Below are 17,006 nucleotides of genomic sequence, written 5' to 3'. Positions count from 1 at the left end.
TTATTTTCTACCTTCTGTCAATTTCTCGTAGTTTCAAGTGTCTTCAAGAAAACCAGAAATAAATAAAGTCAGTCAGGTTGTCGACAGGAAGGACAAGATTCTAACAAGATACATTCCGAACAGAAACCAAGAACGTTTACCGTCACACTAACCTGCCGGTAGACTTTGACCACAACTTTCTAGATAACAATATTAGCATCGGTGTATATGATTGTGAGGTACCTGGTTGTCACACACCCTGTAATGAAGACGTACTCAGCAAAAACGCATATCAAAAAAACCTAATGAAGAGAACAGTGTCGACTAGGCAAGGGGGGGGGGGAGGTTGTAGAAGATAATATTAGTAATGAAAAATGAAGATTCAGAGTTAAACATAAACTGATATTAATGACGTGTCGTTAGTATGTTTTCTTAAGGGTAAAATTTAATTTTTTCATATCACGTCTTTGTAAATTCGCGTTAATTACGCGGTGACACGAAATTACATCACCTGTTTCTGCCTTATTACATGCAGTAAATTAAAATAACAGTTCACGTGGGAGATTTATAAGCTTCCTGGGAGAATTTACAACATTCTTCAAACACACATTAAAACCTCTCAAAAGGCCAATGCGTCACACATTTCCCAGACAGAAGTATTACTAGTGAGGTGAAAGTTACTTTAACGTATCTTTTTATAAATATGAGATACTTTAAATTGGTTTAACCTCAAAGACTGAAAAAATGAAAAAGAATAGAAAGCCTATGGATAGAAAGTAATGAGTAAACGCCAGAATTTGTGTACAGAAAAGCCCGCCAATGGACACGATCCTGAGACAGTGTGATGTATGTTCCGCCCACACAATCTACGTCCTCAGAGCCCAAAATTGGAGGTAATCATTGTGCTGTTCTCTGTTGTACGTACGAACGTGTCAGGCACAACATGGATGGACTGACTGCCTTCCAAGTGTTAAGCTTTGACAATTTACGAAAGAAAAATAGTAAAAACAAATATGGGTGAATGAAAATGTGAAAAAACCCTGATCTGTTGTTGTTCGGCGTTAATTTACATACATATACCCAACACTTCAATGAAATTATCTTCTGACAAAATGCTTCGTTTGCGGGATATTACGGGTTTAAATTTCGTTGCACGTAATACTTTGTAATAACGGAGGCATGCCATTGGACCCTACATTTAGCCAGTTGAATTCAGTCCACATACACACTATTTTAATATTATCCTACATACGCCTAGCACAGGACATTCTAAGACTACATGCGACCATTACACAGTAGATAAACTATAAACATTTATGAATATAAAACTAATTAAGTGATAATCCTAAGTGAAAAACAGTATACATTATTTTTCTGTAAAGCGTAAATTAGCATTTCTATATTCCACAGCTCGCATGCGTACTACATGTCTATCCCATGACATCCTACATGATCACACTAATAAAACTCGGTGAAGAGCACAAGTTACATTAATAAAAACTATTAATTCCCTTCGTGTAGTCAGAAAACAATAAAATAAGAACATTTCTTAAAGTTTATAATTATATATGTCACTAAAATATGTCTCCTCATCACACACCTTAATAATATTAATTTTAAATATCTTTAGGGCGTCATGGAGGCCCAATAAGCTCCATTACATAGAGAATGTCTTATGTCCGGCCCAACCTAACGCAGCCTGTATGCCTGAGGGCGAGTGAAAGTAAGATGAATGAATGAATTGAAAACACGACGTTGAGTACCCCCGTCTTTTATCATTAGACTGCTTTCGTTTTATGAGATAGTCTATCCATTAACAACTACCGACTTCATTTATTATTCTGTATGTTTTAAGTAGGTACACTTTTTTTACTCTTTTTTCCAGTCCTCCCATCTATGAATTGCACTTTCAACTAACCTACCTGTTCTCTGCTACCTAATTAGTCTGGATAAATTGAGTTTAGATTCTAGAGAATGTACGCCTACAGGCAATAAACATGCAAATCCACGTAAAAGATTCATAATTACACACGTTTATAAAATGTTTCTTCTTATCATCTTATTTCTACGGCTATATAATGGATTTAATGAAATGATTATATTAGTTAAAGTTACTTAACTGCCAGAGTAATCACAAAGTTTGTCTGCACGGACACAAATTTTAATCACTTCAGAACATTATATTCTAATTACTGAATTTGCTTTAATGTCGTCTGAAATTACTGATTTCGTAGGAAGAGAAATGATGAAAAACTACAAAATCACGTAATCATGTTACATGATTCAACAAAGCAGCAGAATGTGTGAGGAAAGGATAACAAACTTGAGGGGAAACAACAAATTTATACGAAGTATAAAATTATTTTATTTATTTATTTATTTGAAGGGATTAATTTAATTTATAAATTAGACTGTAAATTATCTCACGAGCGTATAAAGTCTTGATCACATATTTGTGAATTAACTTCTGCAGCTGTAATTTAAGACGCCGGAAATGTAGTAGCATGTGTAGCCTGAGCCATACGAATCCATTTTAATATTATCGTCTTATCCATGCCCCTGATTACGCAAACAGATAAGAATATTATGCGGCAGTGGGCACAAATTCTTGAAACTCAATCCTGAAAGAATGTCACCTGAGGCCCATTGCGGAATAACAGCAGGCATCATAACACGTAGGTACAACACAATCGTTTTGAGAACTCGGTATAATTAGAATTCTTTGTAAACTTACATAACACGTTTCCTTGACAACAACGAGTTTAGGAAATTAAACCGATGTAACAATTAGCAGAATAGAGTTCCCTGCAGTAGATTTCCACTCCCCTCCCCCCTCTTCTAGCTAACTTAATTTCATCCCTTGAATTAATTGGTACTGCACTGTTTCAGAGATGTCTACCACTGATAACCCCACCACAAAATGCTCCAACCCCACCATCCTTTATCTAATTACTTCCGGTAATAAAACCCCAGTTCACAGGATGAATGGCCAGAGGTAAGAGCTGTGTTTGGAATGCCAGTGGTGACTACAATAACAATAATAACACGCTCTTTTACTATACCCCGAGGCGAACTCATCTTAATGCCTTCCAGAGATGATACAGGTTACGAAAGCTTTAATGCCTAATAGGGCTAGAACTGCTTAACAAACAGTACACTCAGAGCTGAGATTTCTGCAGAATAGGCGAGATTTTAATACAGAGAGAGAGAGAGAGAGAGAGAGAGAGAGAGAGAGAGAGAGAAGAGTGAGAGAAAGTAAATTGTTTCAATAATCGTTTCAAAAATTGCAATTCCTGTCGGCTACCGACGACATCTTGAAGGGAAAAGGATGCTTTATAATAATTTACCAAAAATCTAACCTAACCTAATAAAAACACTGGATGTCCAAACAAAGACAAAGTTTCGATATAAAAGATCCCTCTCCTCTCATCGTTTATAAAACACGTGGACCGGCAGAACGCAGAGAACACGTGAAACGGAATGATTACGCAAGAACTGAATTAATAATATAATGCACTCGAACAAACTTTTATGTTTTACCAACACAGTTAGAAGAACATTTAATTTTGTTTTTATTAATTCAATTACGTACAGGAACAACAATGTTAATGTACATTTTAATTAAACATCAAACGTAGAATAGTGTATTTTAGTAATGACAGTTAATTGCTTTAAGAGACATTTATATTTTGTAAAAAACGTTAAAGCATTACGAAAAGTTCAATTGGGAAAAAAAGAACAACAGCTCCAGGCAAGAGACTGCTATTATTTGTACGAAAATTGACAAATTTAATTACGGGCAAATGATATTCTGGTATACAAGCTACTTTCACAATTTTTTCGTTTTGCGTTTATATCACTCGCTCTGTTTCTTCAAGAAACACGGCGTAAGTACGTTGATTGGATTAATCTGACGCAGGGTCTCCCAACGAATTCTTATTAACATGATATTAAACCTCTGGTTTTCAGGAATGAGCGGTGGTAATGTTTAGACCAGCGAAGTGACTACCAGAGTCTCAGAAATGATTTTACACCATGGAGATGATTAAAATAAATATATTTTCCTCTTGAAATATCGAGCTGAAATACTCTGGTGCGAATGCTAACACCCCTCTGGTTGGGATATTAACGTTTGGTGCATGTATATGGTAATGAGCAGCTGTCCAATGTATTGCGACTTGCTCGCTGTACTGCATTCGAAGCAAATTGCATCCCAGCTCGCTTGGAACTTTCTACTGAAGCTCCAGTTTTGCAACAGAAATTCGTGTGTGTGTAGGGGCGGGGACGAACGCAAAATTTATCGGTATTTAGATAGCCCACAGCTACATAATGTAGTTCCTTGCTACAATTTATGGAATACTGTGGCGTCATAAGGGATCATTGGGTCTCTTATTCCCTCTTAAGGGATGAAGAAACCTCCCTTTTACTTCCTGCTGTATGGGTTGCATTTTCCCTAATTTACATTCTCCTACTGTGTTATTTTGTAAACAAGGCGACGTAAATGTTTAATTTACATTTGAGAACACAGGTAATTGGTTTAAGACAGACACGAAGAACTAAACAATAAAATATTAATATATTAAGTTATTAATATATATTTATTTTCACGGTTACAACAGCGTTTAATAATGAAAAAAGAAAATTAAATTCTCTAAATATATCAGGCCTATTACAAGATTTTCAGTTCAGTAATATGTGGCCATGCATATATTTCCTGTAATTATAAAAAAAAATTAAAAAAATTAGCTGCTGAAATATTTCGAGTTTATATAACTGAGAGACCGTTATATAAAAAATAAGCACCAGTTCTTAACCCTCCTGTAACCGAAGCTCGTCATCACATGAACAAAAAAAAAAATTAAATAAAACTTGACAATGCCGAAAGCCTCATCTATATGAAGCAACCAAGTTGTGTATAAAATTTAAAAAAAAAACTATTGTTAAGCAGACTGTACTTTGTAACAGATGTTTTGTTTGTGGGATGAATACCAACTTATGAATATTAATGACCTGTTTGATGATGCAGAGATTTAAGCCGGCAACTGCTTCAGCACGGCGTTATCGTTCCGTGATACTAGTTCGGTTTTAATCAAACTAAAAATATAGCAACGGGTGTGAACGAGGTTTTCGAAACTCGGAACATAGAAGCATCAATTATTTTATAAGCAAGAAGCTAAGAATTTATTACCATATTCCCTTTATATTACACCATAATCGATTAACCTTTGAAATTGCTTACGCGGAGCGGAAGTGTCTCTCAATAAATACGTCGCAACCAGATTAAACATTGCCGCAGTGTTCCTCTTAACAGATGGCGCAGTGGAGGCTTACTTTACAGTTTGTACAGATTGAAAGCGAATAAGTTATGACAAAATACGACGACCAAAGAAACCCTTAAAAATGCTTTTTCATACACACAGGTCGCTTGCCTACCTGCATCGCCTTCATGCACGAGTAATGTCATATTCTGAAGGCACGTTTTTTAAATATATCACTAATAAAATGTTCGAGCCCTATACTGAATAGAGCCATTTCCGCTTCCGTCATACTATATCGGGCTTATCTTAATGAATTATCATTACAACATATTTACATTAGATAGTATATACGTTATTACCAGATTAGGTTATAACGGTATGGCATCCAACTGGAAGGTCTTAAATGTCACGCTATTTTGACGCAGACTGAGGCACACAAACTTAAACGCAGGGCATCGGATATGTACAATATCATTCATGAATTTATATAACCTTCATTAAACTTTTCACGCACTATGTATAACCTCCCGAAGTGAGTGAGTGAGTGTGTATGTATGTATGTATGTATGTACATTCGAAATAATGCAGTCCCTTTAACATTATTAAAAAAATAAACAGGATTACCCTCAAACAATTTAATTAGCGATGTTTACTTCACATTTACAATCAGTTTTTAATTTTAAAATAAAATCTTTCTAACAGATTAATCCTCGCAAAAATAGATAAGAGATTCGCATCAAACAATACGTTATTAACAATAAAAATCCATTCGTATATTAAACGAATAATTCCGAGTACATTTATTCTTGTCTGGAAACTGAAATCTGTTAGTTTGGAATTCAGAATTTCTACCTCCACACAAAAAAGAGCTTATCTTCTTGATTTGCGCTTTTTTCCCCTCGCAGAACCCGTTGTCATGGTTACACAGTGTCGCCATGTAACCAGTTGAGTGTTTCAATGACACTGAATTGGAGCATTTGTTAGGTGCTTTACGTGGGTATCCTGCTACCGAAAGGTGTGAAGTGGACACCGGATAAATGGTAGAATAATAATGAGACTCCGTCCAATCTGTCTGAAATAATGAGTACAAATACGGCTTTATCTACAACGTACCTTATACTGCTGTTTGTTTGTTTAAAAGGCAGTCATTGCAAAACTGAGAGGACAAAATTATTATACGTAACATCACGACACAAAACAGCAATTAAGGAAAATGGTTATGGGTTAGACGAGCAAGGTAATTTTTTCTCTCTTCAGTCTGGTAATTTTATAAGAGAGTCTGCAGTACGTGTAGATGGAAAGATAATATTAAAATTACTACAAAAATAAAATCAATCAAAAAATATGTGAGAGTGCAGACTGGATTAAACTGGCTCGGGATTGGATGTGGTGGCAGACTTGTTAAAGCGGTAATAACCCTTCAAATTTTACAGAAGGTGAGGAAACAGTTGATCAGATGATAAATTATTGGCTTCTCAAGTATCACTGGTCAAATGAATTATTTCGTAATTGTTAAGCTCTTAATAAAATACGTGTGAATTTTTATATAAATTAATAATTCCCAGAAAGTCCCATGGACAATTATTATCGTGATTGAAGTATCCAGACTATAAAAGATTATTAACAACAACAAAACTAGGCTATACATAACTACCAACAGCACACAGATAAATCATGCTTGATAAGGTATCTAACGTGGTAAAAATATCCCACGTTTAAAGCGACCAAAATTTCAATACCCCGTTCACGAGGTTCCGTCACTGGACCTGTAATAAAGCAGTTGAATTCTGTTCCTTCTTCCATTAGTTTCCCATAGCCCCAAATATTCTCCTCGATACCAATTACGAAGTCTTAAATCGAGTTCAAAGTTTTAATTTTGTTTCATGTCGGCACAGAAATCTCGGCACTGCACGCCTGACGGAATCTGAAATTCAACACGACATTTCACTCGAGGACCCAGCAGACAATGACGATGCGACACAGAATATTTCTCGTGCTGGCGCGACCTCTACACAGTAAGACAGTCACGACTGCAGGGAGACAGCTCATCACAAACCTGTCACATACTGACGGATTATAATTACACGTAAATTAACAGTCGATTATAAAGATAAAATGGGGAAAGAAAGAACGATTTACATAGTAATCAAACAGCCTATCATGTAAAAGTACTTAGTCACTTGAAAAATAGGTTGAACGCTTTTGATAGGTTCCATCAAGCTGTGATTTTCTTTTTTTTAAAAAAAAGACAGCTTATGCAGAGCTTAAATCAAGCCGAACTAAGAGTGGAAAAGCGATCTATATCTAAAATTCTATTTGTATATGATCATGTCTTATGAGATGGTGAATAGTTTGACATTTAGTCTTGTGAAACTCCAAAACTGAAATTCAAAATTTAATGAAGTAAACAGGCCTAAATTTTTTTAAGCAGGTGTACAGTATTTAATGAAACGATAAAGGTCATCCGAATCTTCACGTGTCAAATGTTATCTTCATGTGTTTTTTTTACAAAATAGTACATATTTTAAAAACCCTCTCATAAAAAATATTAATTAGTGAATATATTACGTCTATGCATTAAAATAAAACACATAAAATGATCTCAATAGCTATGAATACAAATCGATTTTTTGTTGTTTACAAGATTTGTCGCCATTAGACGTCATGGGGGTAGATAATATAAAAGATTTTTTAGCCATGTTTTCTTTTTTAGAAACAGAATTTAATATTAAGTACAAATAGCCCACAGCTTCTACGCATTGCAATTAAACCTCCATGCCGTAATATTCCTTGAATTGTGTCGGCCTTGAGGTGTTCACAGCGGTAAAGATCCAGACTTTCTCAAGGTAATTTAAAAGTTTCCACGCCTTCGTTTGTTCAAGGGGTCCCTTCATTTTTAAATTGCCTACGGTGGAAGATAATTAACGCTAGTTCGGCAACGGAAATGAGGTTGGACTTTGTACCTCCGCGATGTTGAATGCGACGGAACGCTAATCCAAGCAGTGAAAATTATGTACGATGGATTCAGACCGGGGTTAACAAGTTAGAGACTCAAAACAGGCCACTGCGTCATGTTAACGCGAGCGTCGACAGCTGTGATTTGGTTTCTGTATAAGCAATATCTGAAGGAGGCTGTGCTCCATATACATTATACACAAACGTATTTATAACCTTTTTCACTGCATGTTCTGACGGTGACCACTTTGGTAGCAAGAAATTCATACGAGGCTATGGTGGGGCCTATGACGGGGTCTGGCAGACTCTGGAATTGGAATTAGGCAGTTGGTTTTCTGTTGGCGCGTTTGGCAGGAGACCTGCTTTCATCTCCGTAAAGATGTTTTCACATTTAATTAAGTTGATAAAGAAATTATATGAATTTTGTACTTTCGATGTAGTTTGCAAAGATAATGCTCCAATAAATTGTATTATCGTTCGACACACCAAAAAATCAAAAACATTCATACTCGTCAAATATAAGGGATCAAACTACGCTAGTATAAATTTCAGTAGACTGTCTTAAATAAGCAGACTTATTATTTCGGGACATTTTATTTTTTATCAAAAATTTCGCTAGTTATAATACATAAAACAGAGAAGTAGATAAACAGGAATATGATTCTAAATCTATACGAAGTGAAGTCTCATACAATCAATATTATCCCGTGACGTTATCTGAGGACGTCAGCTTATTTTGTTTCCACAAAGTCCCCAGCTATAAAACTACGTCATACATCGCTGGGCACAACACAGACAGGAATTTCGCTCTACCAGACGATGTACAGTTCGTACGCAACTCCAGCCACACCATCTATTTTTGTGACGTCTATAATTTTTATTCTCCGTTCAATGCTGCAATGCTAAAAGCTAGGGAAAAAACTACGTGGTTGTACATGTTAAATTAAACTATAACTCACGATTCAAACTGTGTTTAATAAAATAGTTGTTAATATTGATTTATTAAGGAAATCATTCAGTGGCATTAGCAACGAAGGAAAAGTAAAAATTTAAATTGAGTTCGTAAGAACAGTCATTTAAAGGAATAAATTATCAATGACGTCAGCCGTGAAGATGGAGACAGTATTTTGCTCCGAAATGTTGGCATTTGGAAGTCCACACGGCGTTACAACTATCATGACCAACATCGACAACAAAGATCTTAGGGCTGAAACCGCAAAGTGATAAATTATTTTATCTCGTTCCTTAGTAACGTAAATAGTAAACATAAATACGCGAGCAATTTTCGAGCTGAATCGGAATGAAACGTCGCCAATGAAAATCTAGAGGAGATCACCACAGAGGATATCAGACTTTTGACGAAGACGATGGCGGTAAAACCTCTTGGAGACATCACATCGTGATCAGAAATAAGTTGCAGCTACACTGCAGAAACTTCTTGGATTTATCTCCCGGAATCTTCATTGAAATTAAAGGGACGTTCATATTTTTTTTCAGCAAAAACGTCTCATATGTAACACTGGGGGGTACGAACAGCTTCACGAATTTTTAAACTTCGGGTCTTACTCCCTGTGCAAGAATAATTTCTTCTGCTTTCTCTTTTCAGACGCCCTCAATTTGTTCTTCCCATAATGTGAAAGCCGATTGATATGACACATTAAGACAATTCCACACACGCAAAATATATTACAAAGCGCAAACCTCCTAAAAGTAAAATCAGTCACTGCCCACACAAACTTTAAATATAAGTAATCAAAAGTCTGGATTAAACACTGACACCTTTCGCATAACACACTTCTGCAGTGCAATGAGAACACGAGATCAGGTCAGAGGGTGTGATGTATTTGGGGAAGAAGCGGGCGTCTAGGGGACAATAAAAGGAGATACGACATTTGGACCGCGAGGAGTAAACCTTATCGTCTCCCACCACGTACAAAACCTCCAAAAACCAGCCCCACCCAACCATAACCCGCACTTTAATTTAAAACTAGGGTCGCAGTCTTCCTCCAGCGCCCCAAAGATCCCTTTCCCTTCCTCTGGGATGCGAGGATCGTCTCACAGTATAATCCTGGGCCCTAGAAATCACTAGTGACATCTCCTGGGGGTATCCGAAGTACAATTCCGTGTTTCTAAACGGACGAAAGGGGGGAGGGGTGAGTAACCCTAGGCACCTTCCACCCTCTAAAGTGCAGAGGAGTCTGTAATCCCTATGGCAGACGAACTGGACACTCCGGTCGCCGTTTATTCTGCTTCTCTTTTAACTTTTTATGCTGTTCCTTGTAAAATTCAGTCCCACGTACGGCACGGTTGGATAAATCTAAAGAGCTGGGAGGTGTCTCATTCAGAAGTGATGGTATCAACGTCATGTCAGATTTCTTCCTAAAAAGAAATTTCCACACGTAGATGTTACTCACGCGTTATGTTTCCCCAGGCGTGTTAACAGGCCCAAAAACACTTCAGCGCCCTTAATTCTCAATGGAAATAGAATGCAAAACCATACAGTAACTTTTATATTGTTTCATGTACTTTGCTTCAGACTGTACGTGCAACAGAAAATAGTTTTAGACGAAACTACAACGCGCAATGAAACTAAGAGGACGGATTCTGAAAATGGGAAGTGGTCGTGATCTATTTTAAGATTCGCCGGACCATTGGGCAGCCTTGTTCAGCCAGTTCCTGTACCCCGCGGGACTAAAGCCAACTAGGCAAAAGATGAAGACATGATAAAAATATATAAGAAAATGTGTTTGTATAACATCTGTTAGACCTATAGAGTAATAAAAACTCAAATTTTGAGATTATATGCCACAAATACGAGGCTCGTCCACAAAGTAAGTTTCCCTGGGGCCGTTTACAGAAACAAAACACAATTTCATGGAAATATTTATTGCAACAGATACAGCAAGTGTCCAGCTATTTTTCAACATATTCGCCACCGGAATTGAGACATTGGTCATACCGTGGGACCAACTTTTGAATACCTGTGTCGTAGAAGTCTGCCGCCTGGGATTGGGACCACTGTGTGACAACCATCTCCGCCTCTCTGTCATTCTCAAAACGCTGACGCTGACCGGACAGGAATTTCTTGAGGTGTAGGAAAAGATGGAAATCACTGGGAGCGAGGTCCGGGCTGTAGGGTGAATGATTAAACACCTCCCAGCTGAACTCCTGCAGGAGACTTGCTGTCCGTCGAGCCGTGTGCGGCCTAGCGTTATCGCTGACCGCACTTCACAGTCGGCGGGAGCTGGAATAAGAACCTCCATCTTCAACAGCTGCAACGATGCTACTGTGAGAACGCGGGAAGTACCGTTAGTGCATGCGCCATGCTACGTCATTGCTCTATCACGTACGCACAGTCGCTTCGCGCAATATAAGGTTTGCTAGCTGTGGGACGAGTGGGAAACTTACTTTGTGGACGCGCCTCGTATAACGCAATCAGGACCCGTACTAGTGAGAAATGTGTATATAAACTGATCACAAAATTGTATAATTATACGTTCGCTGCTGTACCGCATTTGTATCGGCGTCATCCTATATACATTAAGAGACAAATTGCAAAACAAAAAGTGTCCGAACCACTGGACTTGATGCTTGTTGACTAACAAGCAATTGCTAAGATTTGTTGATTCAAAGTTTTGTAGACACAGACCAATGAAGGCATGAAGATTCCAGTTCCTTCTAGTCACAGTCAGCCATTTGTCCGGCGTGTAGAATCAACTGTCTGCCTCTACTTTCAGATACGAGCAAATGAAAAGCTCTTCCCCCAAATAGGTTTTACTCCGGTACAGCCCGAAGCTGTAGGAGACCACCCCTCGTGGATGGCCGTAGCACCCCCTTAAAAACATTATTACCCCCGAGTAAGGCAGGCTCTTTGAAACAGCAGAACCGGCTGGGCAATAGCAGCTTCATCTCATATCAAATTCTCAACATCCACTTCTAAATATTTCATGGCGCAGGAAAAATTTTATGAGCGTAATACAGAGCAAAATCTAAATGGAGCTACTTTGCACACTAAATGTTAATGGAGATCTTTTCCCGGAGCGCACTGCTAATGTGACAATCTATAGACCCAGGATCTTGAAGTAGAAACTATAGTCTGAGTTGTTTTATTCATAATAACGTCGTCTTTAGAATTCCCACATTAAGATAAAATATAAAGAATGTATCTGGATATATGATGGCGGAAGGAAATTCATAATGTAAAGCTTTATGATAGTTTGTTGTTTCTACTCTTCGCCAAATATTATCAGGGCGATAAAAATGAGGAAGGGTGAGATTGGTGGGGGACGTAACACGCATAGGATATCACCGAAGCATCCAAGTTTAGACGGAAAATTTGAAGAAAGGCTTTCAAAGAAATTGACCAACTATGAGGGGGTGCATGCTCTTTGAACAAGGCTTTGTGATTGGAACATCTAGCCAGAATAGGCGAGAGGATGGTAGTAAAATGGATATTAAATAAATAGGGATGGACGGTGTGTATTGGATTTATCTGGCTCACGACAGAGACCGGTGACGGTCTTTTGTGATCGAGGTAATGAACTTACGGAGTTTATAAAATGCAGGGAATTTATTAACTAACCGAGCTCAGCTTCTCAAGAAGGGCTCTGCTCCACAAGTTAGTTTTCTATTATTATTTGTGAAAGTTACTCAGAGAGAATATAGTTCTTTACGTCAGACCATCAAAACGAAGAACTGTTTTATCGGTGTTACTTAAAACGTTTTCTTCCACTTTCTTCCACTTTCTTCTCCTAGCTCTTTACGCTTTTTTGGATATTTCCTGGGACTACGCCACAGATCTCCTTCCCTACCGGTTCCGAACACAGCAACGTGGAAACGTCTTTCGATATTCTGTCTGTGGACCTACCACCCTCCCCTTCTGGTCAGCAGAGTGAAGTTGATTCGGGCGACGAGAGAGGAATGTTGACTTTACCCACTGCAACTTCTGTCCTCCACTCACCAATGTTTACCGGGTAACACACATGCATACAGAGTTTAGGCCTCGGAAGCTCTTGGGAATTTTGGTAGCGCCATGGGAAATCATATTCCTTCTTCCCTCCCCCTTTTTTATTTCATCTGCCAAAAAGACTGTGAAGCCACTCGCTTTCTATATGTGTACATTAAATGATGCCCTCTCCAAATATCAGCATATATTAATTCTCCGAAAAACAATATTAATAGTCTGAACACAAGAAAGACAGAACTTAAAAAAAGGTTCAAAGATACTGGTCATAATATTTATAAAGGTCTGAAAGGAATTGACGTACAATACGTGATTTTGTTTAATTTGATCAGAGTTTAAATTAATCCGCCTCACCTAAAAAAAATATCCTCTCACTGAATGGATGTTGTCACATGATACATAGTTATCAACTATCTACTGCGCAGAATACGTAATGGTCAGAACTTTCGTAATTAAGTTCAATGAGCGTCGATGCTTGCCGAAAGCACTGAACGTTTTGCACTTGAACTAGCTCTGAATTGTAGTAGGCATGGGTAGTGACACAGAGCAACAGAACTCTGTGCGTACAGAACAAAAACAAAGAAACACAAACACGATACACGTAACAGAAACAAAAACTGAAAGAAAACTTTTGAAACAGTACACTTAACACAAAACATTATACACTAAATAACGCTATTAGCTTCAACATACGATGCGCTTTCAACGTTTATAAGATGGTGTTCTTCTTCTTCTTGTATGGCTCTCCGGTCCGTATTCGGTCCATGGCCTCCTCAATTCTCCTCTTCCATTCGGTCCTTCTGTTACGTCTGTCCGAGGTTGAGGTTTCGAAACATCTTCCTATTTACGGTGCAAGGTTGTTAGCCTTGCGACCAACCCCCAACCTGGAGGACCAGGGTACCTGTCTTAGTCTGACCTCTCCCCCTCGACCAATCTGGCTTGGGAGGCCCTATCAGTCTTTGGGATACACATAAAGGATTTAGAATTTATCTCTGAAAATGTCTGTAAAAAAACAGAAATCTAAATGCACCCGTCGACCTGACATCGTCACAAGCCAATGGTTAAGCGTCAAAGTTGTAAAATAAATTACATGTGCGTGTACTTACGAATGGTGTCGCAGAGGGTCCAGAGTCCGGATACAGTGAACTTTGACAAGTAATCTCTCTCTCCAGTGCCGTTGTAGTTGGGGTTGTTCATCTTTTCCTCCGTATGTAACCACTGGTTTGTTGTCATGGCGACGCACACGATGACAAGTGATAAGGTGGAAGACAGCGGGGTTAACATCCACAGAAATGTAATAGCCACTTCCAGGTGAGTGTTATGGGGGTGGTTAGCGGCGGCAGCAGGGAGTGGAGGGGGGCTTGAACCCCGGGGCATAATGCCAGCACACCTCTTCAACAACAGTCACTCTTTCGGAGGGTTTGCCTTCTGATAAGAAACACCGCGAATACAGCCTACAGAAATGTCTATTCGTATATGAAAGATTCATTACCCACCATTACCACAGACACAGAAGATGCGCTAATTTTCGTCGGCGTTTGTGCTACGTCATCACAAAAGCCTTCACTGTACTTGGTCGTCCATCAGTTGAGCCACTCACGCGAACTGCGGATGGATATGACATCATTCGAAAGAAAAAAAAGAAGCATCTGTCAGGTTTACAAACCTGACGACACAGTAGTTAACTGAATGTCTTCGTAAGTTCTAACAGCGGAACATAATCAGAAACCATTATCAACAGCAGCCGAATTCACATAATTTAAGAGCAACACTGAACGCTGAAATGCGATTGGTCACGGTGAATAAATACATTACAAATATGAGACATAGTTAATAAGAAATTCACTTGAGCACATTTATAAAGAATAATTCTACTACTGAAATAACGAATTCTACATTAAATCCACGGTGTTTCGCCATCATGAGTCATATGATCTTCGAAATATTCATGTTCTGTATTCAAGATTCGAGAATAAGCTTATTATCGTATACAAAGAGTCGTATAATACTCGAAATTATTGAAGAATATTTTTAAATTTCGATAATGTTTCCCGTGCACCAAAAAATATCTAGAGTCACACGACGTTACCACTAGAGTCCATCAGGGAATATGGCAATACAGTAAGGACAACGTAACAAGACATTTACGCTTAAATCAGTTCAATTTCGTATATAAATATACCATAATTGTAATAGGGCTTTGAGATGGTTTCTACACACGTATTTAAGAAACTAAATTACACGAACTTCCGCTGAAAATCGCGTTCAGATGAGCATTTGTTACTGAGCAGACATTTCTCCCGTAAACTTTGTCCTTCTTATGATCAAAAACTTGAAATTCGGTGAAGCAAAATCTTTAGCTTCAAAAACTTGGACCGCTCCCGGAGAGGGGGAAGGCGTGTCGTTAATCAGTACTTACATCACTGACTTGCAGACAAGGCAAAGCATGTTTCTTGGCAACTCAGACACCCCATTGTCTCTGGTTACAGTACAGTCATATTCACGTTGCTAGGATGTTCCCTGAGTAATATGGGTGGCTAATGGTTACCGCTCGCTTAGCGACGTCATGACACCAGGAGGAATATATGTCTGGGAATGAACTGTGGACCCTGGTGCAACGTTGTCGTAGTAAAAAGGAGAGAACATCCTGGAAGTGTCTCAAGTCCAATCCTCGACTGTGGCACCATCTGCAAAAAGAAGCAAAGACGACATGTTTTGACCTCTTAAATTTAAACCACAGACCACTATTTAATACAAAGACCTTTCAAATTAAATACTATACCGACATAAGCGCCAAGCAATCTTAGTGCACTGCTGCTATGAAACGTGTTGACATATTTATGATCACTGCTGTACGATGCAGAGGGCTGTGCTGGGGGTACTTTTAATTTCCCGCCGCCCTAAGCTGCACTAAGTAATCATTAAGGAACCGAGGCTGCTTTTATTAAAACCAACCATGCCCATTAGATCAGAGGCTCCCACAGTGGTTAAGATGTTGATGTTGGTATTCTGGGTTGTAACGCTGTGTAGACTTAAATTACCAACCTTCCGGTGAAACGCGCTGGCTCCATTTTCCGAAACGTTGGTAATCTACCCACAAGTCCTCGGCATTACAGCCCATCAGAATAAAACCCGAAAGCCCTCCCAAATCCACCAGGTTTTTGACATTAATCCTCAGTACCTGTGAACACGGTAATGAGTCTTATATAAACGGCGAGGTATTATTTGGCTAGCTGAGCGACTCTCAGCTGCATAACTAGGACCCTGCTTCATGAAGTGAGCATTACGTTATGCTGTCTTAACTTTTGAACCAGCCTGTAGTCTTGAACAGCCACGCTGGCGCTTCGCGTGGCTAGGAAAAAGAGGAAATTGCTTCTGAGATCTGTTCAGAAGTTAGTTTCCTACATTTTTCTTTCTTTTTCAGTTCATCCATTCACCGTGTTAGTCTTTCACAGTCTCTTTTCTAATGGGTGTTACTATGGCTTCATGCAACTAGAAGCTGTGATACATATTTCAGGCTTGACAGTAAATTAATCACATCGGCTTAGAACTCTATTGGATCCTGAAGGAAGTGAGCATTCGTAATTTGTTTATCAGACAGCCAGGGAATGTTTGAAAGGGAAACCTTTATTTTGATATTTATGTACGACTACCACGCGACTCAGAGCCGCGTTAAAGCGATGAGAAAACTTCACAGACTGCTGGAGTCCAAACCACTTGCGTATCCAACAAACACTGGGGTTTCTTTTTCATACCGGACAGATAACAATCAAACTAAAAACAACTATTTTATCTTCAGCGTTTATCAAACTAAATTACTTTTTATTTCGAGACCAGACAAATACCAGGTC

General features: G+C 38.6%; 1 protein-coding gene across 2 annotated transcripts in view; it reads right to left on the bottom strand.

Moving 5' to 3' along the window:
* Positions 1 to 15,690, bottom strand: part of LOC110838288 (uncharacterized) — a 95,823-nt gene extending 80,133 nt beyond the window's left edge. The window contains exon 1 of one of the 2 annotated variants that reach the window (XM_022081344.2): positions 14,262 to 15,690. In XM_022081344.2, coding sequence (XP_021937036.2) covers positions 14,262 to 14,532 — 271 coding nt within the window. In that variant the 5' untranslated portion in view covers positions 14,533 to 15,690. The remainder of the gene's footprint in view (positions 1 to 14,261) is intronic. The other variant, XM_087342540.1, reaches the window with a different exon arrangement.
* Positions 15,691 to 17,006: the final 1,316 nt, after the last annotated feature.

This window comes from Zootermopsis nevadensis, unplaced genomic scaffold (genome assembly GCF_977971745.1).
Source record: "Zootermopsis nevadensis isolate Lab colony 2312 unplaced genomic scaffold, Znev_1.0 Znev_ptg000003l, whole genome shotgun sequence".
Classification (NCBI taxonomy): Eukaryota; Metazoa; Arthropoda; class Insecta; order Blattodea; family Termopsidae; genus Zootermopsis; species Zootermopsis nevadensis.
Note: the sequence above shows the minus strand (reverse complement) of the source record. Positions and strands in the feature narration are given on the sequence as shown.